This window comes from Solanum verrucosum, unplaced genomic scaffold, assembly GCF_900185275.1.
Source record: "Solanum verrucosum unplaced genomic scaffold, falcon-dt-bn FXZP01000060.1, whole genome shotgun sequence".
Lineage (NCBI taxonomy): Eukaryota > Viridiplantae > Streptophyta > Magnoliopsida > Solanales > Solanaceae > Solanum > Solanum verrucosum.
Genome location: NW_026020129.1, coordinates 6,121,355 through 6,149,019, shown reverse-complemented (window position 1 = coordinate 6,149,019; position 27,665 = coordinate 6,121,355). Strand labels below are relative to the sequence as shown.

At 33.7% G+C, this 27,665-nt stretch overlaps 4 protein-coding genes across 7 annotated transcripts in view; 1 reads left to right on the top strand and 3 right to left on the bottom strand.

Annotated features, from left to right (window-relative positions):
- LOC125827081 (serine/threonine-protein kinase SAPK3-like) overlaps nucleotides 1-26,291 on the bottom strand; it is a 106,478-nt gene extending 80,187 nt beyond the window's left edge. The window contains exon 1 of the mRNA XM_049506444.1: nucleotides 26,288-26,291. The gene's annotated coding sequence lies outside the window, so the exon portion shown is untranslated. The remainder of the gene's footprint in view (nucleotides 1-26,287) is intronic.
- LOC125827074 (uncharacterized) lies at nucleotides 8,737-12,877 on the top strand. The gene is made up of 3 exons (XM_049506436.1): nucleotides 8,737-10,082; nucleotides 11,586-11,844; nucleotides 12,271-12,877. Exons 1-3 carry the CDS (start codon nucleotides 8,950-8,952, stop codon nucleotides 12,448-12,450), a joined length of 1,572 nt encoding a protein of 523 aa, XP_049362393.1. The 5' UTR covers nucleotides 8,737-8,949; the 3' UTR covers nucleotides 12,451-12,877.
- The window catches only part of LOC125827093 (60S ribosomal protein L37a), a 145,313-nt gene continuing 131,445 nt past the window's right edge, over nucleotides 13,798-27,665 (bottom strand). For 2 of the 3 annotated variants that reach the window (XM_049506456.1, XM_049506457.1), the window contains exons 2-6: nucleotides 15,976-16,014; nucleotides 15,403-15,442; nucleotides 14,339-14,427; nucleotides 14,137-14,219; nucleotides 13,798-14,062 (exon numbers count right to left, since the gene is read on the bottom strand). In XM_049506456.1, the coding sequence (XP_049362413.1) occupies nucleotides 13,999-14,062; nucleotides 14,137-14,219; nucleotides 14,339-14,427; nucleotides 15,403-15,442; nucleotides 15,976-15,978 (279 nt within the window). In that variant the 5' untranslated portion in view covers nucleotides 15,979-16,014 and the 3' untranslated portion in view covers nucleotides 13,798-13,998. Of the gene's footprint in view, nucleotides 14,063-14,136; nucleotides 14,220-14,338; nucleotides 14,428-15,402; nucleotides 15,443-15,975; nucleotides 16,075-27,665 lie in introns of those variants that run through there. The other variant, XM_049506455.1, reaches the window with a different exon arrangement.
- LOC125827063 (eukaryotic translation initiation factor 4G-like) lies at nucleotides 17,317-27,533 on the bottom strand. 2 transcript variants are annotated; one of them, XM_049506421.1, is made up of 11 exons: nucleotides 27,416-27,533; nucleotides 27,057-27,297; nucleotides 25,213-25,298; nucleotides 23,867-23,989; nucleotides 23,504-23,571; nucleotides 23,329-23,385; nucleotides 22,003-22,807; nucleotides 21,522-21,886; nucleotides 18,657-21,346; nucleotides 17,880-18,071; nucleotides 17,317-17,813 (listed from the first exon to the last, which is right to left on the bottom strand). In XM_049506421.1, exons 2-11 carry the CDS (start codon nucleotides 27,242-27,244, stop codon nucleotides 17,507-17,509), a joined length of 4,881 nt encoding a protein of 1,626 aa, XP_049362378.1. In that variant the 5' UTR covers nucleotides 27,245-27,297; nucleotides 27,416-27,533; the 3' UTR covers nucleotides 17,317-17,506. The 2 variants fall into 2 exon arrangements, with proteins under 2 accessions (XP_049362378.1, XP_049362379.1); XM_049506422.1 differs by having other exon boundaries at nucleotides 17,692-17,813; nucleotides 17,912-18,071.

The following is a 27,665-nucleotide window of genomic DNA, read 5'->3' as shown; positions in this document are numbered from 1 at the left end:
GATCTTGAAAAGGAAATGTAGAATTGATGAATGATCAACGCAATTTTAATCAAAGCCTATCCTATTTGCACAATCATACAATATGTGGAAACTTCATCTTTGGATATTTCTCTGTGTTATTATATATCTACATTTGTGTGTGTGAGGATTTTAATTTTTATATTCATTCATTTTTTGGGTTCAAAAATTTATTCTCCAGTAAAGTAGAAATAAAAGATGTAGGGACATAAAGTAGTTTGTTTGTTTCAATTCATGGGATGATGTTTAATTTAATATGGATTTTTGAGAAAATGAAAACTTTTAAAATTTGTGACTTAAAAGAAGTCAAATATTTATATGGTTATATTTCTTCTCGAGGGTAAAATGAGCATTTTAAAGTTGAATTGTTATTATTAAATAGAAGAATATGTCTTCCTTTGGAACTGACTTAAAAAAAGAGAGTGTACCATAGATTAAGACGCGGAAGGAGTACCAATTAAGTTATTTCAGTGAATCAATTCAACCAGTTTCTTATCACTAAGGATTATGATGGGATGGATAGAATTCATCATTCATTCACCTTTAATAAGAAATTTCGAATTAAAAAAAAGTAGAAGTTGGTGTATATAGAAAGCATTTCCCCTTTAATGTGTCTTACATACTATAGGAATATGAATTAATCGAGTTCCAATGCAAGTAACATACCGTGGAGTGTGAACGGCAAGTAGAGAGTTTGTCAAAACATCAACTTCTAACAGTGGCAAACGTTCAATTTGGTCTATTCTTAAAACGGATTTGCGTCAAGATAAACCATACTTAATAACTTTAACAACAATAGTATAGAAAAAGATATAAAAATAATTCCTTTCAATTAGAGTTATGTACATCCATTATGATGAGTATGCATTTACTAAATCAATATGGTTGTGGAGCAATGATGAGACTGTTTTATCCTTAATCAGAAGTTTCGGGTTCAAGTTCTGGTATGCAGAAAATCCTATTAGAAATGTCACCTCTAGAAGAGTCATGCAGTGCGCAATCCCAATTTAGTCGGGACTCCAAATACCGAATTGAAAAAAAAATTATGCATCTACTAACACACTAGCTCCATCGACATAAAAGTCTTAATTTGCTTCAAATTTTATTAAATCAAATCATCTGAACTCAGTAACTTTGATTCAAATATTATATTTATTTTAAGAATTTATTGAATATATACAAATTATTATTTAGAACGCAATAACTTGAAAATATTAGAATTAAGAATATATTCATAAGAAGTGCTCCCTGGCATAAAAGATCTTATGTAATGTAAATTATTTCAAAAATACATATCAAACACCAAATAAAATAAATCAATACACGAACACACCACCACCATGCATGTATAGAAATTATAATGATTAAGGGACCAATATAATTGACATATATATGTGTGATGAATTAGAGTCAAATATAGGCAGCTAATCGACTAACATTCTTTTGATAAGTATGGATCATAAACTTTGGAATGTCTTTTCAAACTTTAAATAAATGAATCTACCCTTTAATTAAACCCCCGCCATTGATAAGGACGTACTTGTCCTATTTTCTTTGACAACTAAGTTTAAAGATTATATTATTATTTTCCACTTACAAGTAATTTAATTTTAACCTCTCCATAATTAATCTTTGTTGAAAAATGGACAATGTGGACTCTAAAAATGACTTTTTAGGAATTATTTTCTTTTTCATAATTACTATGTCCCATTATCAAGCACAAAAGAATATTTCTTCCGGTCATTTGCTTTGGTCTTTAATTTTAGTCTCTCAAAATAAATAATCTTTTTATGTGGTACAAGCTTATATATTGCACAAGTTATACTTTGCAATCTTAATTAAAGAATTTATGCTTTACTAAACATAAATTTGACTACTTCCAAGTTTTGGCGGGTTGAGCTGGGAATGAATTTGTAAATATTAATCTAAAAGTTAGATTGATTATGTAGATCAAATTGACAATTAAAAAAAAATTGAAGTATTTATCTAAACAAACTATTTCTTTGATATGTGTTAGGTATAGCCTTAACAATTAAAAAAAAATATTTAGTACTAATAATATTAAGAAAATAACTATAAATATTATGTAAACTTGATTAAAGTTAGATATTTCAATTTAATCAATTAAACATATTGATGACCCAAATATTTATTAATTCAATCTCTTAACAGGTCAAAATTCAGTCATTCTCACCTTTTCGATACACCTTTATAATCTCTAAGTATATATAATATCATTAAAATATCGAAGATGTCATATTATAGAGTAGTATATATATTAATGGATTCCATATATACTAGTGGTAGGAGTGATCATAGCTTCCTAGGTATCATCTAGATTGGCTACATTAATTCAGAATTCAAATTGCATTATAATTATGTTGAAATGAAGACAAATTATACAACTATTTATATGTTGGTTTCAATTGAAGTAAAGTAGCTAGCCATAGCTACTATCTATAGCTCAAAACAAAAAAGATCCTTCAAATTGTGACCCTTCAATTATGTCTTTCTAATATATTGAATACATTGTAACATGTTAGTTGTCAGCATTTAATAATGAATCAACTGGCCCCAAAATATAAAAAAGGTAAATCAAAGAGAGAGAAAAAAAAAGGTGTCCAAGTTATGTTTCGATTTCATATAATGGTGTTTGATTAAACATAAAATCTAATAAACAAATAGAAAATTTTAAAATTTAATTATGATCTAAAATAAATTGTTATGTGACTCTAAATTATTTTACTAAAAGCAAAATAAAATATTTTAAAGTTAATTTCTTACTAAATAAAAAATATATTATTTTTCAAAAAATAGACTAACAAGAAAATAATTTTACGTACGTAACAGATGGAATATTTCTCTTTCTTTCTTATCCTAATCAAATAGTAATAATTTATTTTTCTTTTAATTTAGTCGTTCTTTTAAAGATCTCCTGAATGTAGTGGTCAAGTGTGCTTTGGTGATGGGATAGGAACATTTTGTAAACTATTTAAATTTATTTTACTGAATTTGATATAACACGAAATTTTAAAAAAAAATTATATAATCTTAGCTAAAATATATAAAATATAACGAAATATTTTTTAATCTTCTAATTTTAAACATATCATATACAAAATAATAATTAAAGAGTTATGAAAAAATTCAAAATTATCCAACTGATCGCCTTATACTTTGCATGTGGTTTCGCTATTGTTTAAATTCAAATTTTGAGTATATGATTGTTTATGGTAATGAGTACTTTACTCTCAAAGCAAGATTTTTCTACGTAAATTTAAATTAGTCGAATTTTAAAACAAGTACCGAATGCCTCGAGAAAAAAAAAGAAAGAGAAAAAATTGTCTTGTATTTATTGTGAACATGTCACAATAATGATGAAGGAAACATGCTTAAAAAGCAAGAAAATAGTCATAAATCAACTCTCTTATCCATTGCAATTTGCATTATCCTATATTTGAATTGTGATCCTAATTTTCCTTTTCATATTAAGAAATTGCACTTTGCACAATAATTTATTGGAAAGCACGTGAATGGTTAGTATTAGTGACTCAGAAGCTATGAGACCTATTTATTAGTATTAGTGAAAGCTTTTAATATTAATTAGTGTTAATTTAGATATAATAAATATCTTTGCTTTAGGATAAGAAATTCGACTATTAACCACGTGACTGGGATGTAATCTTGAAAAGTTAAAAGAAAAATGTTCATTATATCAATACATATATGAAGTGTTTCTAACTTACATTATATTCTACCCGTCTCAAAAAAACTTATATTCATTTTGCTTATCGAGAATTAAATTATATAAAATTTGATTAATATTTTAATATATATTTTTCACCATATTGATATGAAAGAATGACATCTTATAGTACTTTTCATATCGTTTTTTAATATCTAAAATTTTAATCTTAAAATATTGAACTAACCTAGTTTGATATAGCTTTAGAAATTAGTCAAATTAATTCTCGAGAAGCAAACGTATTTTTGGGACGAAGAGAACGGTATTAAGATTTGATTCAATTTTAAAGAAAGACGAATGTACAGAGTTAATTTGTAAGCATTCAATATGTTCTTGATCCAAGCTGGTCTCAAACTCAAGCTCTGAAAATATGATTGCTTTTTATAGAGACCGATTACTCTTTGAAAGTGAAACCTTTCAAACATAAAATCTAAATTAGTCGAACCTTTGAGCTCATACATGATAATGAAAAACAAAAATATATAACTTAAGAGGGTTGTACTTTTATGTGCGAAAATAAAAATTATAACTACATTATACATTATAAGTATACTTAATAATAAATTATAATTGACATTTATTTGGTAAATTTTCATTGTTATGAATATCTGAATTATTAACAAGTCACTTCTTAAATCATCGAATATTCTCATCACTAATTGAGTACTAGTAAAGGACAAACTTAATAAAAAATAGAAATATAAAATAAATATTCAAAGGCATCTATTTGGTTTGGCTTATTTTAACTACACTTAAGCTTGTACATTTGATCAAATCACTTTATGATCGTAGGATATATCTTAAGTTATTATCATGAAAGTTTTTACTTCATGGAAAATTGACCACTCGTATAGTGCATTCCTATCAAAATTTATCATTAAAACCAAATAAATTATTGAAACTAGAAATGTGATAACATCAAATCGTCAATAATAACATAATCTGTATGATCTCATAAATGATGTCTAAAAAATGCGAGTATGTTCTTACCAGATTGCAAGCCTACTGATATTTTTGAAGAATTTTCCTATTTTAAACAAAATAAAGAGATTGTTTTTAATATAATTCTCGAAAAAAAGTATTTTCTTAACAAATTTGAATGAAACTAGACATATACGAAGTATATATATAATTATTATTTTTATCCGAAATATTTTTTATAATAATAGGTTGAATGATATTATCATAATAGAATAATATTCTAATGATAGCAATCTTTTATGAAGTATTTTAAAATTTAAACCTTTTCCTTACCATCTATTTTTGATCCATTACAATAGTTGTAATCTTGATAAGAAGGTTTTTAAATATTTGACCACACATTATTTTTCTTCAATAATATAAAAAGAATTAAAAAGAACTTAACAAGAGAAATATGAGAAATTTAATTTGACAATTCTTTACAAACTTATTTTTAATTATATATTTCCTTTTACAATTTTTTTTAATTTTTTTTCTCTATTTAATTTAAAAGTGGTCATATTGGATTATTTTCGCGAGCAATTTTTGAAAAGAAAAAAAAAAGGAAAAATAGGAGCTCTTTAATTAGGAAATTAGGAAAAAAGTGGAGAGTGGGCCCGGGTTTGGTTTTGGCGGCATATCTTTTGGATCAGTTAGAACCGTTAATATGGACTTGGGCCTTTACAGTAATTAAATGGGCCTTCATTACTCTTGTCGTTACCCGCAAGAGATGCAGAGAAGAGAATACGCTAAGCAAAATCATTGGGATTAGGGACCACAAACCTCAAATATTTCACCTCGATATTTGTGCCCAATTTCAAAATTGCCACACATTTTTTCTTCTTATTTATTTATTTAAAATAATTAATTAATTAAAGTAAAATATATGGTTATAGTGGAATTGTTCTTGAGAAGAGAAGTTGAGAGCAACGATAAAGTTATCTCAGTGTGATTTATAGGTCATAAATTTGAGTAAAAAAGTAGATTAGATTTTCTAGTCACACCCTTTAAGGTAAGATTCTTCCCTAAATTTTGTTAATACGAGAGATGTTTTGTGCATTGAGTTGCTTTTTCAAAACCAATCGTAAAAGGAAATTCATTCCATCAACACTAGTATCATCCCAAGCACGAGTTTCAGGTTTTTTTTTAGTTAATAAATAACAATAAAAGCATTTTTACCTATTTTGTTATATTACTTTAATAAATACTACCTTTTTTATCTAAATTTGTATGATATCTTTTCTTTTTTAATCTGTTTTAAATAGAATGTCACATTTCCTTATTGACAACTATTTAATGGTACCAATTTAATTTTTCTCTTTTATGTCCCACTTAACACTTTATTGTGAAAGAAAAAAATAACTAAAAGTAAGCACTTAAGTGACTTTATTAAGGACAATTTCATAAACATAACAAAATTTTCTCTTATTTTTGAAACTTTACGACTAATCAAACAATCTCACATAAATTGAAATGAAAGGTGTATGTTTTTATCATTAATTTGACATGGTTGACGAAGTATTTTTTACATAAATGATTCAGAGAAAAAGAAAAGGAAATAAATTAATTGTAGTGTTATTAAATTGGTATTTCCTTTCTTGACAAGTAATCTTTGATTTTTATAACATTGCATATATGAAAAAAAAATAATCCAGAAATATTCCGTCCAACACCATTTATTTCACCTAACACAATAAACGAATTAAGATTTTGGATTTTGTCAAACCCAAATTATTGAGTTTATAAAATATTATATATCAAAATCCTAATAGATTATGTACCTAACAACACTTATATTTTTTTAAAAAAAAATTATAGTGTATGATGTGTTGACCTGCCTCGTTGTTATGATGGTAATAGCTTTAATTAATAGCTAAATTAGTTTTAACTTCACCAAATTATAAGAAAAATATTGTTGAGAAAAAGGAAACATTTTGGTGCCAGTTGCAATTGAATTAATTAATCTTGTGATATTTAGTCTATCACGTTAATTAAATACTTTTGCTTTCTTCATGGATGATGTACTCAGATGTCTATTAAAAAACTATAAACTATAAATCGCATAGGTGTTCAATGTGTTATGGGATCCGATTAAATTTGAATTTGCACATTGTAAGGTCTATTTCTGAGGTTTGTGCCAATAGAGTTTTTCATTCTCAGGGACATGAACCCATCCAAAACCTTTAATTAAGGTGGAGAATTCTAACCATCCCGACATAATTCATGTTGGTAAACGAAACGTGTCAACCAAATGATCTTATCATTTTTCTTTCAAAAAATGATTGTTTTATCATGTGAATTAATACGCTACTTGTTTTTTTTAGAGAAGTGTTGAAAACACTCCTGAATTTGACGCAAATTATTAATTCTGTACTCGAACTATTGATAGCCTTAAAAATATCCTTCTACTTGACTAGCTAAACTTAGATACACCACCGATCTACCATATGACATAGCAAGTGGTTTCAAACTCTTGTATGACATGTGACTCTTAATAAAAAAGTGAAGGGAAGCGTTGAATACACCCCTAAATTTGACGAGAGTTTAGGGGTGTATTTCACTCATATTGTAAGATCGGGGGGTGTATTTACGTTCAGTTAGTCAAGTAAAAGAGTGTTTTTAAGGTTGTCAATAGTTCAAAAATGAAACTAATAATTCACGACTAGTTTATGAATATTTTTAATATTTTTCTTTAAGTATTTATATTGCGTATAATTAAGCTTCAACTAAGAAATTAAGGATTTTGAAAATATTTGTGACTATAAAGAATAGATGTTGACTTAGTGCAATTTGATAAAAGGAATCTGTTACATGATTAACGTTTTCATTTTCTTATACGTCTTTTACAAATCCTATTAATTATTAATATAATGCGTCTCTATCTTGATTATCTATGGCTTTTCAAACAAAAACTCCTTAATTATAAGAATATGATGTTTCCAACTTTTGATAGTTGCTACATATTCAATGTACTATAAGATTTAAGAATAAATGAAAATAGATATATCCTTGTTAATGAAGTTATAATTTTCATGAAGAAAAATTAAAATATAACGAAATAAATATAGGTAGAAGTAAGAACGATGCCCTTGCGACATCCTAGTTCTACCATGGATACCTCCAAAGATAAGGCGGTAAGTGCCATCAATAAGAGGTTTCGAGTTTTGAAAACTAGGGATCGAAGCACACTTTTTTCTAAAGTAAAATTTTCTTACATGAACTTTACTTTAAAAGTTGATTTTCAACGCAAATCTAAATTAATCAAGTTCTTAAAATAAATAAAAACATCAAAAAAGAAAAATGATTAATACTAAAATTTTCGATCACCTAGCAATTATTATAGAAAAAATTAGAGTAGCTAGTATAACTTTATTATCAAAAATACCGATTGATCGATCACTAACCCCTTTCAAAAAATCATACACCTAATATCTTTCTATTAACATCTCTCTTATAAGATATCAAAATTCTTAACCAAGATAAGATAATTATAACATAGCTGCACTCTTGCAGCGTATGACAATCAAGGACTTACACTAGGAAGTAGCCAACATCAACTATCATTTTTAACTGATAATATTCGAGTCAACTTGCGCGCACCTCAATTATTTCATTATGTATATATTACTTCATACCAACACAAATATCGAATAACTTTATCCACTAAAACTTATATAGATCGAAGAAAATCACTTAACTTCTCTCATATCTACTGCGATTCGAACCTTAATCTCTAAAGTTCACTCATTTTATCAATCGTTACCTTAAGAATTTCTTGACATTAGGTAGTATAACATTAGGGACTAGTTTACATTTCTTCTATCATTTAGGTACCTATGGTAACATTTTCCCAAACATTTTGGTGCAAAGAAGAAATATTTGAGTTTGGGTAATAAGTAATAACCAAAGCTCAATGGCCAAATAGTAAATGTAACCAATATTATGGGTTTATATTTAAATATAAAATATAAATAAAAATAATAAATCCCATTATCCAACCTTCAATTTTTTTTGCTTCTGCTTTAACCCCACTTTGGGTCTTGTTTCTTGAAAAAAAAAAAAAAACCAAATACAATAATCTTAGACCGCCATTATCAAAACCAGAAAACTTGTAAAAGCACAAATACCCACAGAAGAAATAGATCACAAATCTTTATAAGAATTGAAAAAAATTGAACTTTTTGAGTTGAAAAAACAAAAAGTTTCCATTTTTTAGCTTACGTTAAATGCATCAGAAGAATCTTGAAGTTCAGATAGGTCAAGAACACAGTGACCTTTCATCCAATTTCATCTCTTCCAATCAAAAACAATATCAAAATCCAATCTTTACCTCAAATCAGTCAACCCCATCTGAGAATTTTTGCAAGATTAATCTCCAAATCAAGATCCCATCACCAGATTCTTCAACCAATCAGATTCACTTTAGGGATGAACCTATTTGCCAGAATCAATCACCAGGAAAAACCCTTTTGTCAACACCTCATAAAAGGCCAATAATGTCTCAAAGTTCTAATCTTTATCACTCCCCAACCCCATCTTCATCTGTTAACCAACAAGTACAACACAATCATTTCAAATCTACTGTGTTGAAGTCTAGCTCTTCATCAAATCAGTCTTTTCTATGTCCTTGTTCTATTCCTGTGTTGTTAGCTACAAAAAGGATCACTTTAAGGCTCCTTCATCACTCTTGTCATGCTTCTTGGATTAGAGTCCATTTGAAGCTTTTTATATTGTTGTCTTTGCCTTCTCTTTACTTGTTGACTTCAACTCAGTACTGGGGTTCTTTTATTTACTTTCTGTTTATTGTTGCTGTAATTGCTTTTCTTGTGGTTTCACTTTGTGTTGCTCTCCCTTGTGTTCCTTCTATCCGCATATTTCTTGCTAGAACTTTGTCTATCAATCTTCATTCATCACCTACTGCCTCAAAGTCTAGACCTTCAGTTGTTTGGTCAATTGGTTCAAAGCCGAAACAAGAAAGGAAACCAGTTTCAGGTTGTTGGGTGCAAGTTTACAGCAATGGTGATGTGTATGAGGGTGAATTTCATAAAGGGAAATGCTCAGGAAGTGGGGTTTATTACTATCGTTTGAATGGGAGGTATGAAGGTGATTGGATAGATGGAAAATATGATGGATATGGGGTCGAAACGTGGTCAAAAGGGAGCAGGTATAGGGGGCAATACAGGCAGGGATTGAGACATGGAGTTGGGATGTATAGGTCTTATACTGGGGATCTATATGCTGGGGAATGGTGTAATGGGCAGTGTCATGGATATGGGGTTCATACTTGTGAAGATGGAAGCAGTTATACAGGGGAGTTTAAGTGGGGTGTCAAACATGGATTGGGTCATTATCATTTCAGGTAACCACTTGAGGGCATTTGCAACTGTTTCTTTTTGAATTTCTAGTTATTAACTTGATGTTTTCTTCAAGTATGTTTGTGTGTGTGTGCGCTTCGATTATCGCATTATTTTGTTGTCATTACTATTCTTTCCTATGTATGTTGTGTACTGCTCTTCATTTCACATTATTTCATTGTTGCTACTGCTCTCATTTCTGCATTTCCTTACTGCTTGGAATGCTTTATTTTAAGTCGAGGGTCTATTGGAAACAATCTCTCTATCTCGTACAAGGTAGGGGTACAGTATGCGTACACTCTACCTTCCCCAGATGCCACACTGGGTTTGTTGTTGTTGTTATTCTTCAAGTAGAGCTTTTCTGTTCATGTGAATTCTCAATGGCTAAGGCTTAGTATTTTCACTTGTTTTTCTCAAAATTTGGGTTATATGTGCTTCGGCTACATTTGCCTTGTCCTTAATCATGTCAGATTAGAGATCTTTTTGAATTTTCCTTGTAGCATCTAGAATTCATGCACATTCCAAGAGCTACATTGTTGGCTCAATTGGTTCAAGTTTTGTTGGGATAGTTCCATATTTTTGACATGCACAATAGGAAACATAATTTTGTATCAAGTATTTCTTTGTCTTAGCTTCAGTGTACTTGCTTATCGGTGCTCTAGGGTATATAGTGACTATACTAAGTAATATGTTCAAGTTCCCACATACATTATGGATCATGATGCATTTAATTATTATAAATGTGAGGATAAGCAACGTGTAAAGTTTAAGATATTAAGTTATTAACCTACACTTTAACGCTCAATAAAAGACATTCTTCGAGGACCAAGAACAGGCAATAACTGCAGTACCCTGAACTGGCTTTTGTGAAATCACCAGCTGCCTCTTCATGTTGAGGTTAGTTCAACTTGGAGTTATCCTGTTGCGCTGCCTCTTCATGTTGAGGTTAGTTCAACTTGGTGGTATTCTGTTGCTAATACTTGATTCCTCTATGTTAGGGTATCTTTCTTGCTTAGCTTCTTTGTCTGCTCCAGTCCAAGGAGTCTACTTTCAGGATTCTTTTGCTGACTGCGCATGGGGAGCCTGGAATTCCATGGTTTCTTCTGTTGTCATTTCTCACCCTCTTTTCTCATGTATTATTCAAATGAATTAACACACTCTTATCACTTAATTGGATAGCTGCTTGCTTAGTTAGGTTTAGTTTCTTGTTTATGTAGCACTCAGTATAACTCAAGATAGTTAATGGGTGGGGAGAGGGAAGTGGCCAACCAAGCCAAGCCATGTTAGCATAAACAAAGATGACTGGATGGCATCGTGGCAGCCCTCGGAATTATAAACATGGATAGTCATGTTAATGAGGGGAAGCCAAATTGTTTTGACCCATGTTCATTCTTTCTTGTGATCTGTCTTACTCTTGTATTTCTTTTCTTTTCTCTGTTCTCTTTCTTGGGAGAATATCAGTGCATGCGTTTCTTCTCACCAGTCTGTTGATTTGCATGACCATGCAGAAATGGGGATACATATGCTGGAGAGTATTTTGCAGATAAGATGCATGGTTTTGGAGTATACCACTTTGGAAATGGACATCGCTATGAAGGAGCCTGGCATGAGGGGAAGAGGCAAGGGTTTGGCATTTACACTTTCAGAAATGGGGAAACTCAGTCTGGTCACTGGCAAAATGGGATTCTGAATGTTTCAAGTAGTCTTGGCACCCTTCCAGGATCTCCTTCTGCAATTGACCATTCTAAAGTGCTTCATGCAGTCCAGGTAATAATCTTGTTTCCTGATCATAGTAGGATGTTGTAGGGACATTGAAGAAAATGAATAAGTGGCTGGAAAAAGTACGGACTTCGCCATTGTTCACAATTGGAAATTTAGTTTGAACTTGTACTGATAGAGGTTACACAAACCACCTCTAAATTAGTTGACAGTTCTTACAAAATGGCCCTTCTTTTTTTCCCTTTTTAAGAAACCAGGCTGCAAATATATTTGCAAAATTTGGCTCCTCCCATTGCTCTCTCGTTTCAACAGTTCTGTATTTCCTTTTTTGACTGTGTTTCTGGAGAGGGTGTTCTGGCGGAAGCTTCCAATCCCCTTTTTGAAGCTTCAGCAATGCCTCAATGTGCTCATAAATTTGGCTGTGTTTATTATCTCTACCTCAATGTGCTCATAAATTTTCTTCCTTGTTCTTAGGAAGCAAGACAAGCTGCTGAGAAAGCTATTAATGTGCCAAAGGTGGATGAAAGAGCAAAACGAGCTGTTTCTTCTGCCAACAAGTCCGCCACTGCAGCAAGAGTAGCAGCTGTGAAAGCTGTCCAAAACCAGATCCATCAGAATGGAGACAGTTGCCATTCACCATTATCAGTTGTGTAAACCCCTCAGTTGGCAGAGGCTATGGTTTTGCACTCTCTCAACGGTCTTGTTTTTAGATACAGAGACCGAGACTACCAGGGACCAACTTGGAACCACAACAGGCAACGAGCTGATTGAGGAGCAAGTTTATCGTGTCCCTTTCATTAGGCCTTTACTAATATGCATATATAGTGCGCCCTCTTATAGGAGCTAAGAGCGCAACAAAAAAAAAAGACTGCAGATGTAAGTAGGTCGTTTATCTTTTCTTTTTGTTGTTGCTGTCCAGCAAGTGTAGATAGTTTCCTGTTTTCTGTGTTTTGCCATAAGAGAATGGCCAAGTTTCTAAGCTTGTATCTCAACACCGGTGCTGTGTTGTGTTGTATAAAGTAATAGTAACTAAACATATGCTGTATTAACAAATGACTTTATAAATTTTGTTTCATCAGCATATCCAGAATTTTAAGTCGATAGGTGGAAAGTATCATTCCACCCTTGGGACGGAGCTAGATAGGCTTGAGGAGGTTCATCCGAACTTCACTTATTTATATTTTAATCTCTTTTGGTGAAAATTTTGGCTCCGTTTCACTACTCCTTTAGTAGGAACTAGGTTGACTTGAGGTCAGATAATCAAGTAGCCAAAGTAGTGTTCAATAGCAGGGAACCTTCCCACTATAACTAAGGCTTTGTGTTTTTCAATAATTGGTGGGGAAGGGGAAAATAGCTTCAGCCACTTAATCAAAACACAGTTCTAAACTGAATGATATTTTTCTTTATTAATAGTAGTAAAATGTTATTTTCTTCGTTTCAAAATATCTATCCTTTTTTTGCCTTATATCTGCTCCTTGAGAAACATAATTAGAAGGAATTTTTTACTACATTAACCTTATTTATATATGCAAGTTATAAAATATCTCCATTGAGTATTTATTTAATTTATATGTAATCTCCAATAATGAGTATATCATTTGCCAAGGTCACCTTGTCAACATATCAATAGAAATGGATAAAATGTCTAAGTAAACAGCTTGGAATAAACTATATCAACAGCTTCAAGAACTGACAACACTCCATAATCAAAGACTTTGTAGTCTTGAAGCAAAATTATACTAATGATAAAATGAAAAAAGAAAAAAGTTTATCTTATCCTGAACTTCTATAACAACAAATAATTTGGGACGACTATTTTTCAAAAGAAAACGACATAATTTGAGACAAAGGGTATAACATAAATTGAAATGGAAAAAGTACTATGGTTTTAAAAAACTGAGCTAAACTTCCTCCTTTCAGTGATTTGCAAAATATCAGTTTACTACCAATTACGTCAAATTTCAACCAGCAACGAAGCCTTTCAGTAGGCATAAAGAAGTAATGGCAACAAAATGCATCAGTGAATAATTGTCTGGAAAACACAGTTTTATACTAATGGCTAATTGAGATGGTTCAGAACATCATAAAGTACTCAAATTGAAAAACATGTCTGATCTCACAACATAAAATACTCAAAATTGAAAAACATGTCAAAATAAGTAGACACATAATAAGCTGCACCGCCAGAAGGGGACAATTGCTCTAACTCTCAGTCTGCTCCCTCAGTCTTCGGATTGTACTCCTAACTGTAACAGCACTCGCGGTGCTATTGAAAAGGAAATAGAGATTAGTTATTGACACACACAAAGGGAAAACAATAGAAGTTGAGAGAGTAATTACTTCAATGTGTAAGCACCACCGGCTTTGACTTTGCCACAATCTTTGCAACCCCAAATTCCCACTGCTTTCCTCTTTACTGCATACTGCATAACAAGTATATATATATATGGTGAGAATCCTAAACTTAAGAACTCTTTATAATACAACAGTAATCCAAATGCAGCCAAGAAAACTATTATACTGCACAGAGCCAGGCCCATACCTTTCCACAAAACTCACAGAAGTACTTGCTGTGCTGGCTAACCTCCATCTTCTTAATCTGCTTACGCAGACTGGCACCATAACGGGTACCTAAGCGTAGAAGGCAAGCGAATCAGAAACATAAATGTAAAGACAAGAAAACAGAAGCTTTTCAATAGTTCAGTTATGCAACTGCAACAGATGAAAAGGGCCATTTAAAGAACTGATTCCAGCTCATGGGCATACTGTTATCAACAAAATTTAAGTTGTCAGGTTGCAAAACCATATACATCTAGCCTGACCTACAATCCCACATAACCATTCACTTCATACATCTAATCCAGGCATAAAATAGAACATGCTTGATTAACAGTAACAATCAGCAGCTCAAACTTAAGGGAAACAAACATTTGCTCACTATCAATACCATCTATTTCAGTGTTAATGACACAGCCTAAACAGAAACATCTAAGCAAAACTTCAAAAGGATAAGCAAAGCTAGGAGATATAACTTCTAAGTTTAGATTTGATGCCCATATGCAACACTCATCTCATCATCATATTTCTCTATATATTATTACAAGCCTCAAAACTGCAGAATTCACAAAGTCTATTTACTCCATCATCTCCGACTATTATTATTTATCATTTTTTCTTAAGCTTGAAGAATTTTTCAAAGATATTCTATAATAATTTATCTGTGCTCCATACTAACAGTTCAAACTAAGAAAATTACATACTAATAGGAACCTACAGTTTGCAGACAATTTCTCCTAACAAGATATCATAAGTGTATTGGATTAGAAGGACTCCAATATGCCTTGCTAATGTAGCAAAAAACAATTTTAAGGAATGGTAGAATGAATCAAATTCCTAACCAAGCAGATCAGATAGAAAAATTAAACCACTTGATCAAATTTAGTTGTTAAATTACTAGAAAGCACCTTGAGGCTAACAATAATACCAAAACATATAGAGAAATTAAACCACTAAATTAGTAGAAAGCGCCTTGAGGCTAACAATACTACCAAAACATATCCTCATCACCGCAAAACGCAAGGTTCTAAAATGAGCTGTAATACTTACCATACTTTCCAACGATTCCAGCCTTCTTGGTCCTCTTAGTCTGCAGCAAAAATAGCACATTTCACATTAAAACTAGCTGCAACTTTTACTCAAGTTCAATGTGCTAGTGCTGTCTACACCATCCCATCTCCCTATTATAGAGTAGACTAAACAACTCTACCTATTCACAACCTCCACACAAATTGTATTTGCATTTGTCATTATCTCAATATATTCTACTGAGAGTTTCTATTAAATGAACAATTGAAACATATACTACCATTTGCTTTTCCGGGTTAACAAATATTACAACCAAATTACCAATAAATCATACACTATACCCATTTCCCAAAAAAATAAAATCTTTGGCATTCTCCAGTAACATTCAATAAACCTCATGAATAGCTCTAACAGACTATAACCCAAAAAACAATTCCACATAACAATTCGACCCTTTTCATCATTAACCAAAAAACGCAAAAACTAAAAGGAAACAGCTTCATTGAACAAATAAAAACAGTTTTTTTGACACTTTGAACAAATAAAAACTCAGATTTAACAAGTTAAGCATAATGCATAGAGGAAAAAGTGTACCATTTTTTACTGTTGATGGAGGATTTGGAGCGGCTGCTTCTGAAGGGTGATAAGAGCAAAAGAAAAACTAGGGTTTTTATTTGTAGCGTCAAAAGAAGTATAATTAGTTGCATTGTGGACAAGATTCGGCCCATTATTTGTTATCTTCGGGTTGACCCGAATCTGTAAACCATCTTGGGCCTGTTGAACTATTTTTTGGAAAACCCTAATTTTAACCAAGTTGGACAATTCTGTAAATTGCATCACTTCCGCTTAAACTAAAAAATAACCCGCAGATGTATGATATATGTATAATTGTGTGTAATGAGTGCATGATTTATATATACGATTAAAAAAAAAGTAAATAGTATTCCACGGGATGTTTGTGAAAAACTCCCTTAAAATTTTATATTTCAGTGAAGTAATTTGGTAGGTGTTCCGCGATAGATTTCAAATAGTTTTCACTTTATTTGAAATTTATTAAGTTGAATTTGATTATAATTTTTGTGAAAATATTTGAAATAATTTACATGTTTGATTGAATTTTTTCTATTAAAAACAAACATGAAATGTGATTCGTACCCTATAATTTCTAAAAGTCATCTTATTTGACTAATTCACAAACAAACTCACTATTGTCATAAATTGGACCTCATATTTGAGCTACTATATGCTACACTTGTCAAATTTTAAATACTATTAGAAAGATCCATTGGTACAAAAAATCAACAACTCCTGTAACTAGTTGTTCACTAAGATTTTCTCCCACATTTGGTGCACAATCTCTACATTTTTTGATACGATCGTTGAGTTGCCAATTTCTTATCTAATAATCTCTACATTTAAACTGTTGAATACAATCTGTTTTAGGAACTAAAAAGGTTTTATGTCAAATTTTACAAACTTAATTCCCAAGTCAATTTATTTATCAATCTTCATATGGTAAATATATTTGTGCTCCACTTAGGCTTATGTGCATTTACATACTAATAACACACCGGACAGACACCTATGTAATAACATTAGATACTTTGATGCATATATATATCATTTTTTTTATATAAAGACGGTGTCCGAACCAACTTATGTACACATCTAATCATCCGTTTAGTACCTGCTACCTCCCCACCAAGGTTCAAAAACAAAAGGGGAGGTGGTTTCATTGAGTTTAATTCAGAAGTGAGAATTGGTTGTAATTTGGGGGGGGGGGGATTAGGATTATCGCCAAGGGCGTGCACCTTGATTAAAGTATCTGCTACCTCCCACCAACACAGGTACAAAATAACCCTGACCACTAAGGCTTGGACATAAGTGAAGAAATTACCTAGAACATTAAACTATCTTGGAAAACACCTAGCCCAGTAAACCAAATTGATATATGCTTCACAAAGTTGATATCAACAGTCACGTATACATGCCTAAGCATTACACAAAATATTCTGCATATTCAGTTGTCCTGCTTCTGCATTTGTTCTTAGGTAAAATAATGAATAACCATTAACCAGGTCGAAAGAAAAAGGTTATTGTCACCACCTAATGATTAAAAACTGGTTCATTTGGACAGAACAGGTGGTCTAAAATCTTCCAACTGTGTGCTGGACGCGCTGCAGATATCTTTCAAGGCTGATTCTCCCTTCTCTGATCTTATAAGTTCAAATGTACTTTCGAGAACTTCGTATCCCAATCCAGTTTGCAGAAGATGACCAGACTCCTCACCACCATGTTGTATAAGATGTCCTGCTTCTTTCAGAGAGATCACATTTTCGCTGATTAATCTACCGAAAATGTGACCAAGAAATACAGCTGCTTTTGGAGCATCAGTAACTTCGTCCTCCAAAGTAGCTAAAACTGATTCAAACCTGTTAAGAGTAAGAAAGTTATAAGAAAAGAGTCGGATGACATTAGAAAAGAAATAGTCAGCTTACCCCTTAATGAGATGTTTGGTTTCCAGTACCACCTTTGACTTCGTAAGACTGATAAGAAGCCGAGCAAGAAGATCTCTGTCCCTTTCTTTCCTCTGAAATGAGTCATTTACCCATATCGATAGCATCATTGGATGAAAGCTTGGTGAGTTCAATTCTCCAATGCGTAGAACAACTTCGTCCTCATCAACTGCACTGGAACCAGAAAATCACACGGATTATAAGTTTATAGCTGTAAAAGGTGTGTATAGGAAGAGCAGGATTTTGAGATTATCCAAATGAAATCCTTGAATGGATCTTCTCTCATGTAGTCAAACAGAATGAAAGAATAACTCCATGTACATTATGTAAATGTTGTTAGTAGTTTTCTTTGCTACGAATTTCTTAAAAATGTCGGCTCCCTGAATGTGAAGCTACAATCATAGAAGTAATTTTCCTTACTAAAATAACTTTCACGTTACAGATATGTGCAACAAATACTTGATCGCATTAATTAAACTGGGGCATAAAGTCTATAAAAGTTATCATATCTCAAGAATGTAAACTTCATAATTAATTAGCCGGTCTTATCATTTCCTTCAGATGATTCTTTTACACTCTTGCTATGATGCAGATTCTGAAAAAAGTCCTCAAGTTGTAATCTTTCTTTACATTTTTTGATCGGTAATGCACTTGTCACTTGTATATTTTTCAACACAACTCCTTTCATGGATTCACCGTAAAAGAAAGGGTTAGCAATTAGGGTGTGGAAAAATTAAACAATGACGAGAGAAATTATACCTGTAAAATTCACAAATAGCTGCAATCGACATTTCTCCAAGACGTTCTTCAGACCATATCGTTCCTGGTGAATTTGACGCTGGTGGTTCGGCAGATCTCCCAAAAGGACGATTTGTATTTGTTAATTCTTTTTCTGCATAATGTGCGTGCTCATGTTGGTTTGGCCGAGCATAATTAGCAGTAGGCTTCACAACTGTCCCTGGAGCATATTTGGATATTGATTCTTGTCTTGAGTTGTATGGTGACCACCCACCAGCACCAGCAGTCACGGGACCAGCAGAATGCATTGCTTGACCCCTGAAAGGCGTTCCCCTTCCGGGGCCTCCCCGCGGACCAAGGCTCATTGTTTTATTATCATCAATAGATCGCTGTGGCAAGGCAGCTGATGATGTCCTACTCTCATGTGGATGTTTAGCTTCTAACCTGCAATCCTGGCTTCCAACTCCACGATTTTGTGATGGTATTCCACGAAATGGAGTCATCTGAGGAGCTGGAGAAGAAAACATGGATGGACGAGGACTTAAATCTGCAGGCAGCCCTCTTCTAGCAGAGGAAACAGTGCTTGAACCACGAGGGGACCGACCAACCTGAGCTCGACGTTCTTGCACAGCATCTCTTCGCACTTCCTCTATTTTTTTGGGGCCTTCTACTTTTCTTCTTTGCTGCCACTTATTTTTTCTCAAATCAATAATATCCATCAACATAAACCTCACCCTAGTAGACAAATCTGTATTGTTAGCCATTGTCGTCATCATATCAAAATACGCGTCCATGTAATCCTTTGCCTTGGAATGGTCGATCATTCCTCCTATAGTGCTCATAAGCTTGCAGAGAGACTCAATATCTTCCTCATCTGGAGTCTGGTACTGCCCGAGCAATTTCTGGATGCACTCATGCATTATCCTCTCTGTAAGCATCTTCTTCTTGTATAATTCTCCAATCAATCTGATGTTACCTAACATCCTTCTTCGTGTTTGTAACCTCATCTCCTCTCTCTTTCCCTCTGACAGCTTTACCGCTCCATCCTCTTCCATACTGTCAGCTTCTGCTTCTTCTCTTTCACCTCTCTCAAACTCCTCCTGGCATTTATCAAGGAGCAGTCTCTTGAAGGTTATTTTCTGATTGTCCTCCACAAAATCAGGAAGTTCCCCGGCTAGATGATAACAAAAATTTGCATACATCTCACAAAATGTTGGCTCCATTAGAGCTTTGTCAAATATCTGTGAAATGACACCAGCAAGAGTGGTAGCACTATCAATATTAACCTCCTTTACTTGCTCAAACAGCTTCTCAAAATTTTGTGGCGTTAGCTTGTTGAGGATAGCTTTCAAGTGTCTACGTTTTGCCTCTTCTGCATCAGTCACTTTGCGTATCTCATATTTCTTGTCAGCTTTGTGCATAACTTGCAGTGGAGAGTGAGAAGGAAATGAACCTTTTCGGGAGCCAGAAACCCGCTGCCAGCGGTTGGCATCGGACCGAATATGTTGTATTCCTCCCTGAGAGGCTAATGGCAGCATTGTTCCAGCAGGAAACACAGATACATATTGGCTAGCTGGCTGTCCTTGTAGATTCCTCATATTCTTGTGGTTTCCTCGACCCGGACGAGCACCATTAGCATTTCCCCCTTGGTTGATATCAATATGTTGCTTATTAGTCCACCTGCCATCATCTCCCATTCCAGTAGGACGGTTCTCAGACCAAGAAGAGCTGCCTTGTCTGCTATTAATTTGTCCAGGACAGGAGTTTGGACCATTCTTGTTAAAATCTACCCCTTTCGAAATGCTACAGTTAGGACTCAAAAGGGCCTCCACCATATGCCACGGAACTTCAAAATTAGCAGGGAGATCACCGAAATGAGAAGAAAGGGTAAGAAGGAAATCTCTTGAGTATCTCATTTGTCCTGTAGTATCACTTCCACCATTTGGATGCCTAAGATTATCATTAACAATTTTATTGTCACCAGAAGTTTCCAACTTTGGAGTTGACATAGCAGCATCTTCCCAGTTGTTTGGTTCACCTGTACTCTTTTTATCTTCATTTGCCGAAAAATCTTCATTGGAACTTGATGATATCTTCCTTGCAGTGAAACTGGAACAACTCTCAACACTTCCTGAAGAAACAGAAGATTGTAGTTTCTCCTTGGGTCCCTTAAATGCCATATAAAGATCAGACGTATCTCCAGCTGCATCAGCTTTCTGAAGAATTTCTCTTCTCTTTTTATTTCCCCTGGAGTTTGCACTTTTCACCTTATTTGTATGTTTATCCTTTGGACTTGATCCTTGAACACGACGATATTCAGTTTTTGTTTCCTCTGAGACTTTTCCCCTAATTTTGGTATATGATGGAGATGACGGTGAAGTAGGAATATGAGAATCCTCATTATACTTTGCTCCAGATGCAGAAGGCAAAACTTCTTTATTATTATTTGTAGCAATAGGCACCACAATTTTAGAAACATTGGAATCTGATAAGGAAGCAGCAGAATGTGACAACTGATGAACCACATTGTTAGTTTCACAGCCCCCTGTGCTTGATACTTGATCCGATGCATTCCTATCATTTGAGTTTCTTTCAATTTGAGTTTCTTTCACTGCTGCTTGGGTTTCTATAGTTACAGCATTTTGACCTTCAGAAATACAGTCTGCTGAATTTGTTGGAGTAGGATTCGATTTGGACACGGAATTTCCTTCCTGATTCATAGAAAGACAAAGTTATGAGAATGCTCGAGTCATGTTTAACTAAATAAGAAATAATCAGAAAAATCAAAGGTCTCCCCTTGCCAGAAAGTAGGCCCTATGGGTAGTTTGAGAGAGACTAGAGATGTGAAGACATGTGGAAACTGCACTATCATAAAAGTAAACATACCTCTCGGAGTTGTTGAGGATGCAATTGGCTTTTCTTTGGAGGGTTCTTCAACTCGTTCTCAACATAATTGACTCCTCGAACATGGTTAACATTGCTTCCTATAGATGTAGCACTACCAGAAGGAGGTATATCGACAGAAATAAGTGATTTGCTTGAGGGTGAAGTAAAAGGTGTTGGCTTGGAGGCAGATTCTGGCGCCTCAACAGAGGTTTCTGAGAGAATCCTTGATCCCTCTTCACTAGAGTTAACTCTCAAAGGTGGTTGCAGTGCCTTTTCTGTTTCTGCTGTCTTCATGGAAACTGGATATGAAGACGCCAAAACCTCTCTTCTAACAGAGCCAGGAGCTTGGTTAATTGCCAATTGAACTGAAGTTGGAGAAACAGAAATCACACACATACATTAAAGTTGCAGATAGGAAATAGGAAAAGCATATAAATATTTAAAACTACATTCACGAACAAAAGTTAGTAATCTTTCCTACCTGAAGAGTTATATCCTAGTCCGGGAGCGCAGGGAGCCACAAGGGAGTTTGTTATAGGAACTGAAGGAGCGTTTTGTAAGAACATAGGATTCGGGGACATCTGTGGGGAAAAGCTCATAGGGTGAGAGGGACCATAATGCATAGGCTGTGATGGTAAGCCCCCAGGATGATGTATTGCCAAGCCAGATGAACCACCATCCAATTTCATGTCAACCTTCTCATCTAGTTTCAACTCTTCATGAGTGTCAGGATGAGTAATTTTAACAGATTTGCGAGAATTAACCTTCCTAACATGCTGCCCAAACTGTGGTGGAATCCCAACTCCCATGTTGCCAAATGGAGTGCTCAGCTGATGACCAAATTTAGAAGGGAAGTTCATCATTTGTCCATGTTGCATTGCTCCCTGAAGCTGCATAGGGTGAGGTTGGAGACCAGGGACAAATGGGGGATGCCTAACTTGGTTGGGATTTCCAACTGGGAGTGGAATTGGCATTGGCATTGGGAACGAAGAACAAGGTATTCCTTGATGTTGAACCTGTGGTCCAGGCATTCCGAACTGCACAGGACCATGAGGCTGCAGAAAAGGAGGATTGACTGGAACCCCCGGAAAAGGGAGAGAAGATAACTTGTGCATGCTACCGACAGCCAGAGCTGTTGGAACCTGAACATGAACAGGTAGATCTCTTTCATGATGCTGAGGATCAGGATTTTTATTCATCGGCTTCCTAATGTCCTCTCTTAGCTGCGGCTGATGTGGAGTAGAAGAAGGCAAAAGCTGCAGTGGTCTAAAAGGACTAGATCGTGCCTGCAAAACAGAATGTTGCGTTACCAGAACATCACTTTGGCAATTGAAAGAGCTAGTAAGTAGAAAACACCCATAATATTACTACAAACGTTGTTCTTGAAACAAATAGGGAAAACATGATCTTCCTCGGCTTAAAACAGGTTCAAGTTACGGTTACCATGTACCAATAAGAAAGACAGCTAGACCATGACAATCCCCACAACCAGCTCTCTCTATCACTGAGGAGATACATGCCCAAATTCTGAGAACAGGTTTCTCAATCAACCACATGCGATATTGGAAGAGAAGTTTAATTTGGCAGAAATATATTACTCAAGGCTTTATCTTGATCTATTCAGTCAGAAATAATGCACTAAAACATCAGATAGTAACTCATTTGAGGAGTTGTTCAAGTTTCTCCATGCTATTATCTAGTTTGTGTGAACTTTTTGTGATTTGGTTCATTGAGATGGTTACACAATCCAATCTGAAGTAGTATCTGCAGATAAAACACATAGGAATCACTAGACAGCTTACACTACCTGAATGCGCTTCTGCTCATCCATGTTGGGGGGTGCTGAGTTGGTCCTTTGAGGAATCTGAAGTTTAAGAGAAAATTAGCTAATAATAAGTTAAATGTAATCTTTCTTGTTATAGAATAATTCATAATCCCGTAAAGCACATGTAATATATGAATGACTTGTTTATGTATGGTACCTGCATTCCATTCACAAAACCCGGGGTAAAGCTTCCAAATTGAAGAGATACATTTTTAGAAGTGTCATCTGCCAAATACAAACACAGTTCATGGAAGCACAAGTAAATGAAACAACATCGGAGATCCTAAAAATGTTAGCAATACGAAACAAGCAATGCAGATACGCAAGTCCATTGATGTAGGTCCAACTATGTAGTGGGCATAAACATATATGTCCACCGTTCAATTCATTCCCATTTTTACTGAGATTCCACACTCTTGAGTGTCCAATTACAGACATACACAGAATCCATCAAGAGAAAATAGATTGGGATATGATTTAATGTCTAATCACGTACGAACGTTTATGACAGCAAGAATACCTTTCATGGGGGTCTTGGGAGCTGACGGATCCAAATCTGAAGATGTATGTTGAGAAGAAAGAGCACTAGAAACAATTTGGTTATCTTCATGTCTGATTCTATCTGCTGGCTCAACTAACTTATCTGAAGTTAGAGAAATTGAAGATCCAGAAAGCTCAGAATGCATGAAATAATGAGAAAAAATAGCTTCACAGCGATTTATTCTTTCCATTGATTTATTGAAATAACCAATGAAAAAACAGATGAGAGGTATGATGCTTGAAAATAAGGAAAAGAAAGCTGGTGCTTGCAAGAGAACCACACAAAGCAAGATATGAGAAGAACTATATACCCTTGCAGACGCCGATCCACAGATTCCCCAAATCTGATCTCTCCTTTAAGGAATACTAAATGACTTGCCAATTTTCCACTTACCATAACTTATGTACCAAAACCACAACTATAATATATCTAGTACAAGATTCCTCATCATGCCATAAATGAGCAACAATTAGTTTTCTAAAATAGATGTTTAAAATAATTGCAGTCCATATAACCTATTTGTAGTAATCTGTTTGTTTCCTTTTAAGTTCAAGAAGCATTTATAATGATAAATGTCGTATCCATTGGAAGTGACGAATTTAAGGAAGCATGCTGGAATTGCAGCATCATTTAGAGGCAAACCAGAACAAACAAACAGATGAACAAATAAAAAGAAAACCTAAAGAAGAACGAGAAGAGAAAAAAGTTATACCTGTCTGATCAGCACATTAAGCCCACAAAAGCAACAGTAAGATCTTTAGTATATGCATTGTATATTCTATTACAAGTTAAAGTAAATCTTTCTCTAGTTAGAAACATTGCGTTTTCAATTCTGGAAAGGTATATGAACCAGATTTTAAAGAAACTAGATTCAAGATTCGAGATTTTAAGTTCTCCCATTTCAGGATTCCCAAAATGGTTCCGTGTGAAGTTGCTACTGGCAGATTTTAATTATCTTGATTCATGATTCTTTACCCTAGACCAATGAAGCTTTTCATCATCATTTCGCCTATTAACCTACAGACTCTCAGAACATTTGGACTTCAAAGATCAATGGTTTTACCATATCCTTTTCACTGACGCATCTAGAAAATCCAATAGTAACAAACAAACAAACAAAAAGTTGAAGTGTTCAATATGCATAGGATGTTTCATCAACAGTGATGAAGGGAAACGGCTGTGAAATCTAAAGTGCTTCAAACAAGGTAATATGTTTTTCAGTAAACTAGTATGCAATGCAGATAGGCTAGAAAGAATTTTGATAGTTGTTGACATAAGCACAATTAAGCAGATGAATAGTGAATGGTTAGAGGAAAATTAAAAACCTGATCCTGAGGTTCTGGCAGGGGCATCATTTTGCACAGCATCAGTCACTTTCAGTGGACCTGTTTCTCCATCAGACTTCTTGAAGCTAATACGAGAAATCATTATAAATGTCAAATTCCATTCAACAGAACAAAGTTCAACAATTGTAGAATTTTTTCCATGAGGACACAAAGAAGATGCATGCAGGTGTGACCTAAGCATTATAAATGTCAAATTCCATTCAGGAACAAAGTTCAACAATTATAGAATTTTTTCCATGAGGACACAAAGAAGATGCATGCAGGTGTGACCTAAACATTCAGATGCATGCAGTGTGTAGATTATTACCCGATAAGAAGATCCTCAATAACGAAATAGCTCAATAAGCAAATTAGATCAATAACTTCATGATATAAAGTAATGTTCTAGTCAAGAAACTAAAACAACTCAGAAGCAGTTCAAACTCAACTTCAGCCAACTCATTGAGGCATAATGAAACAATTAGGAGACAAATAGTAAAATTACGGGATAATGTTTTGCAGTGAATTATGAATTCAGATGAGGGAGCTCGATCACATGCACAGGAAACTATCAAGTTTCCAATGCAAATTGGCAAGAAAAATCAAAACTTAACAGATCTCCTACTTCTTATAAGAGATTAATTCAGTTTTAATCTGCACTTATTGCTGTATTTCCTTTTCTTACCGAGCAAAACAGATTATCTAAAACTATCACCTAACTAAGGTCAAAACTTTTCTTGTATAGTACTCATTTATCATATTCAGAAAAGGCAAAGCTTTGTTTGTTTGACAAACATGCATAAGTACAACAACGACACAATCCCAAACTAGTTGAACTCAATTACCACGAATCATCTACATCCATTCTGCTCTATCTCATCCTGTTTCATTCCACAAATATCCCAATTTATGTGACATCAATACAATTTATTTGAAGACTCAAACAAGTTTTACTTTGACCTTTATTTTTTCGTAAAACATTTTGATCAATTATCAACTACTATGACTTGTAGTACTTCTAACCACAATTTTCAAATGTATAATTAAAAAAAAAAACTTAGAAAACTGTTGGCCCTAAATCACACCAATAAATTAGTTAAATTTACCCTCCTAGTCAGTATTCTAAAGCACCACATTTATAAAGGGACCAAGTAGGTAGAAGTGTGAAAATTCCATACCTAGGTGTTTGGCCATGAATTTTTTTCTACTTTTTCTGGAGTTACAACAACAACAATATAGCCAACGAAATTCCACAAGTGAGTTCTAGTATAACATATGCCGACCTTATCACTACCTTGTGGAGGTAAAAACGATATTTCCTAAAGGCCTTGGCTCAAGTGCAAAACAAAATGGGAAAGCCTTGATAAGCACATAATACTTTTTCCGGAGTTGAACTCAGAAAAAACACGTTTGGCTATAAAATTCCTGAATTTTTCTGAATTCAATTCACTTTTTCATAAATTTGAAAAAACCAAAAAAAACCTTTCACTCCAAATCACTCACAAAAAGTCAAAAACAACTCAAATTTTCAAATACTATCATTTTTTCACTCTAAAAACAAAAACTACTTTTTTTTTTTTTTTTTTTTTTTTTTTTTACAAATACTTACAATTTCCATGACCAAACGCTATGATAAGTCTAACCCAAAAATTAGTTAATTTCCGTAGATAGCTTTTCCGTAGAAAATTAAGTAAAAATATATATGTATTAACTTGTGAACCCTGAAAAAACTGATTGACAACTCAGTGGGTAAGGAAGGGAAAGAAAATTTAGAACCCCAAACTCCTAATAATGGCTCCACCTCTGCTCTTACTCCTTTAAAAAAAAAAAAAGAAGGAAAATACCTGTGCGTGGTGGGAGAAGAGGAATCGGAATCGGGAGAAGGAGGAGGTAGAACAGAGCTACCACCGCCTTTTCCAGAAGTAACCCGTTGATACTGCGGCTGTGCTGATGGTGAACGACCACCAACTCTACTATTTTTCTTATACTGATTCTGTGATTCACTTTTCTTCTGATCACCCCTGCGCTGCATGTAACCCTCTTTTACCCTTCTCTCTTCAAATTTCTTCGCACATCACATGCACACTAACAAAAAAGAGGCAAAAAACAAAAAATTAACGATTCATCAATTGATCAAAGAGAAATATAGTGTACGTAATGTATAATGAAATAGAATCCATGCATTATACATATACATATATACCTGGATTTTGATTTTGCATGTGTTTGAGAAGAAGAATGGGGAAAAACAGATCACAGAGGGAGTGTGTGTTTTACGGAACTGCAACAAAAAAACACTCTGAAAAATTGGAGAGAAAAAAAGGAACAATTTTTTTAAAAAATAATAATAATGTTAGAAATGAAATGTTTTTGGATCATGATATTGACTATTTCTTTTATTAATTAATTAAATTCGTTTTTTAAACTTTTATATAAAAAAATAAAAAACAGTT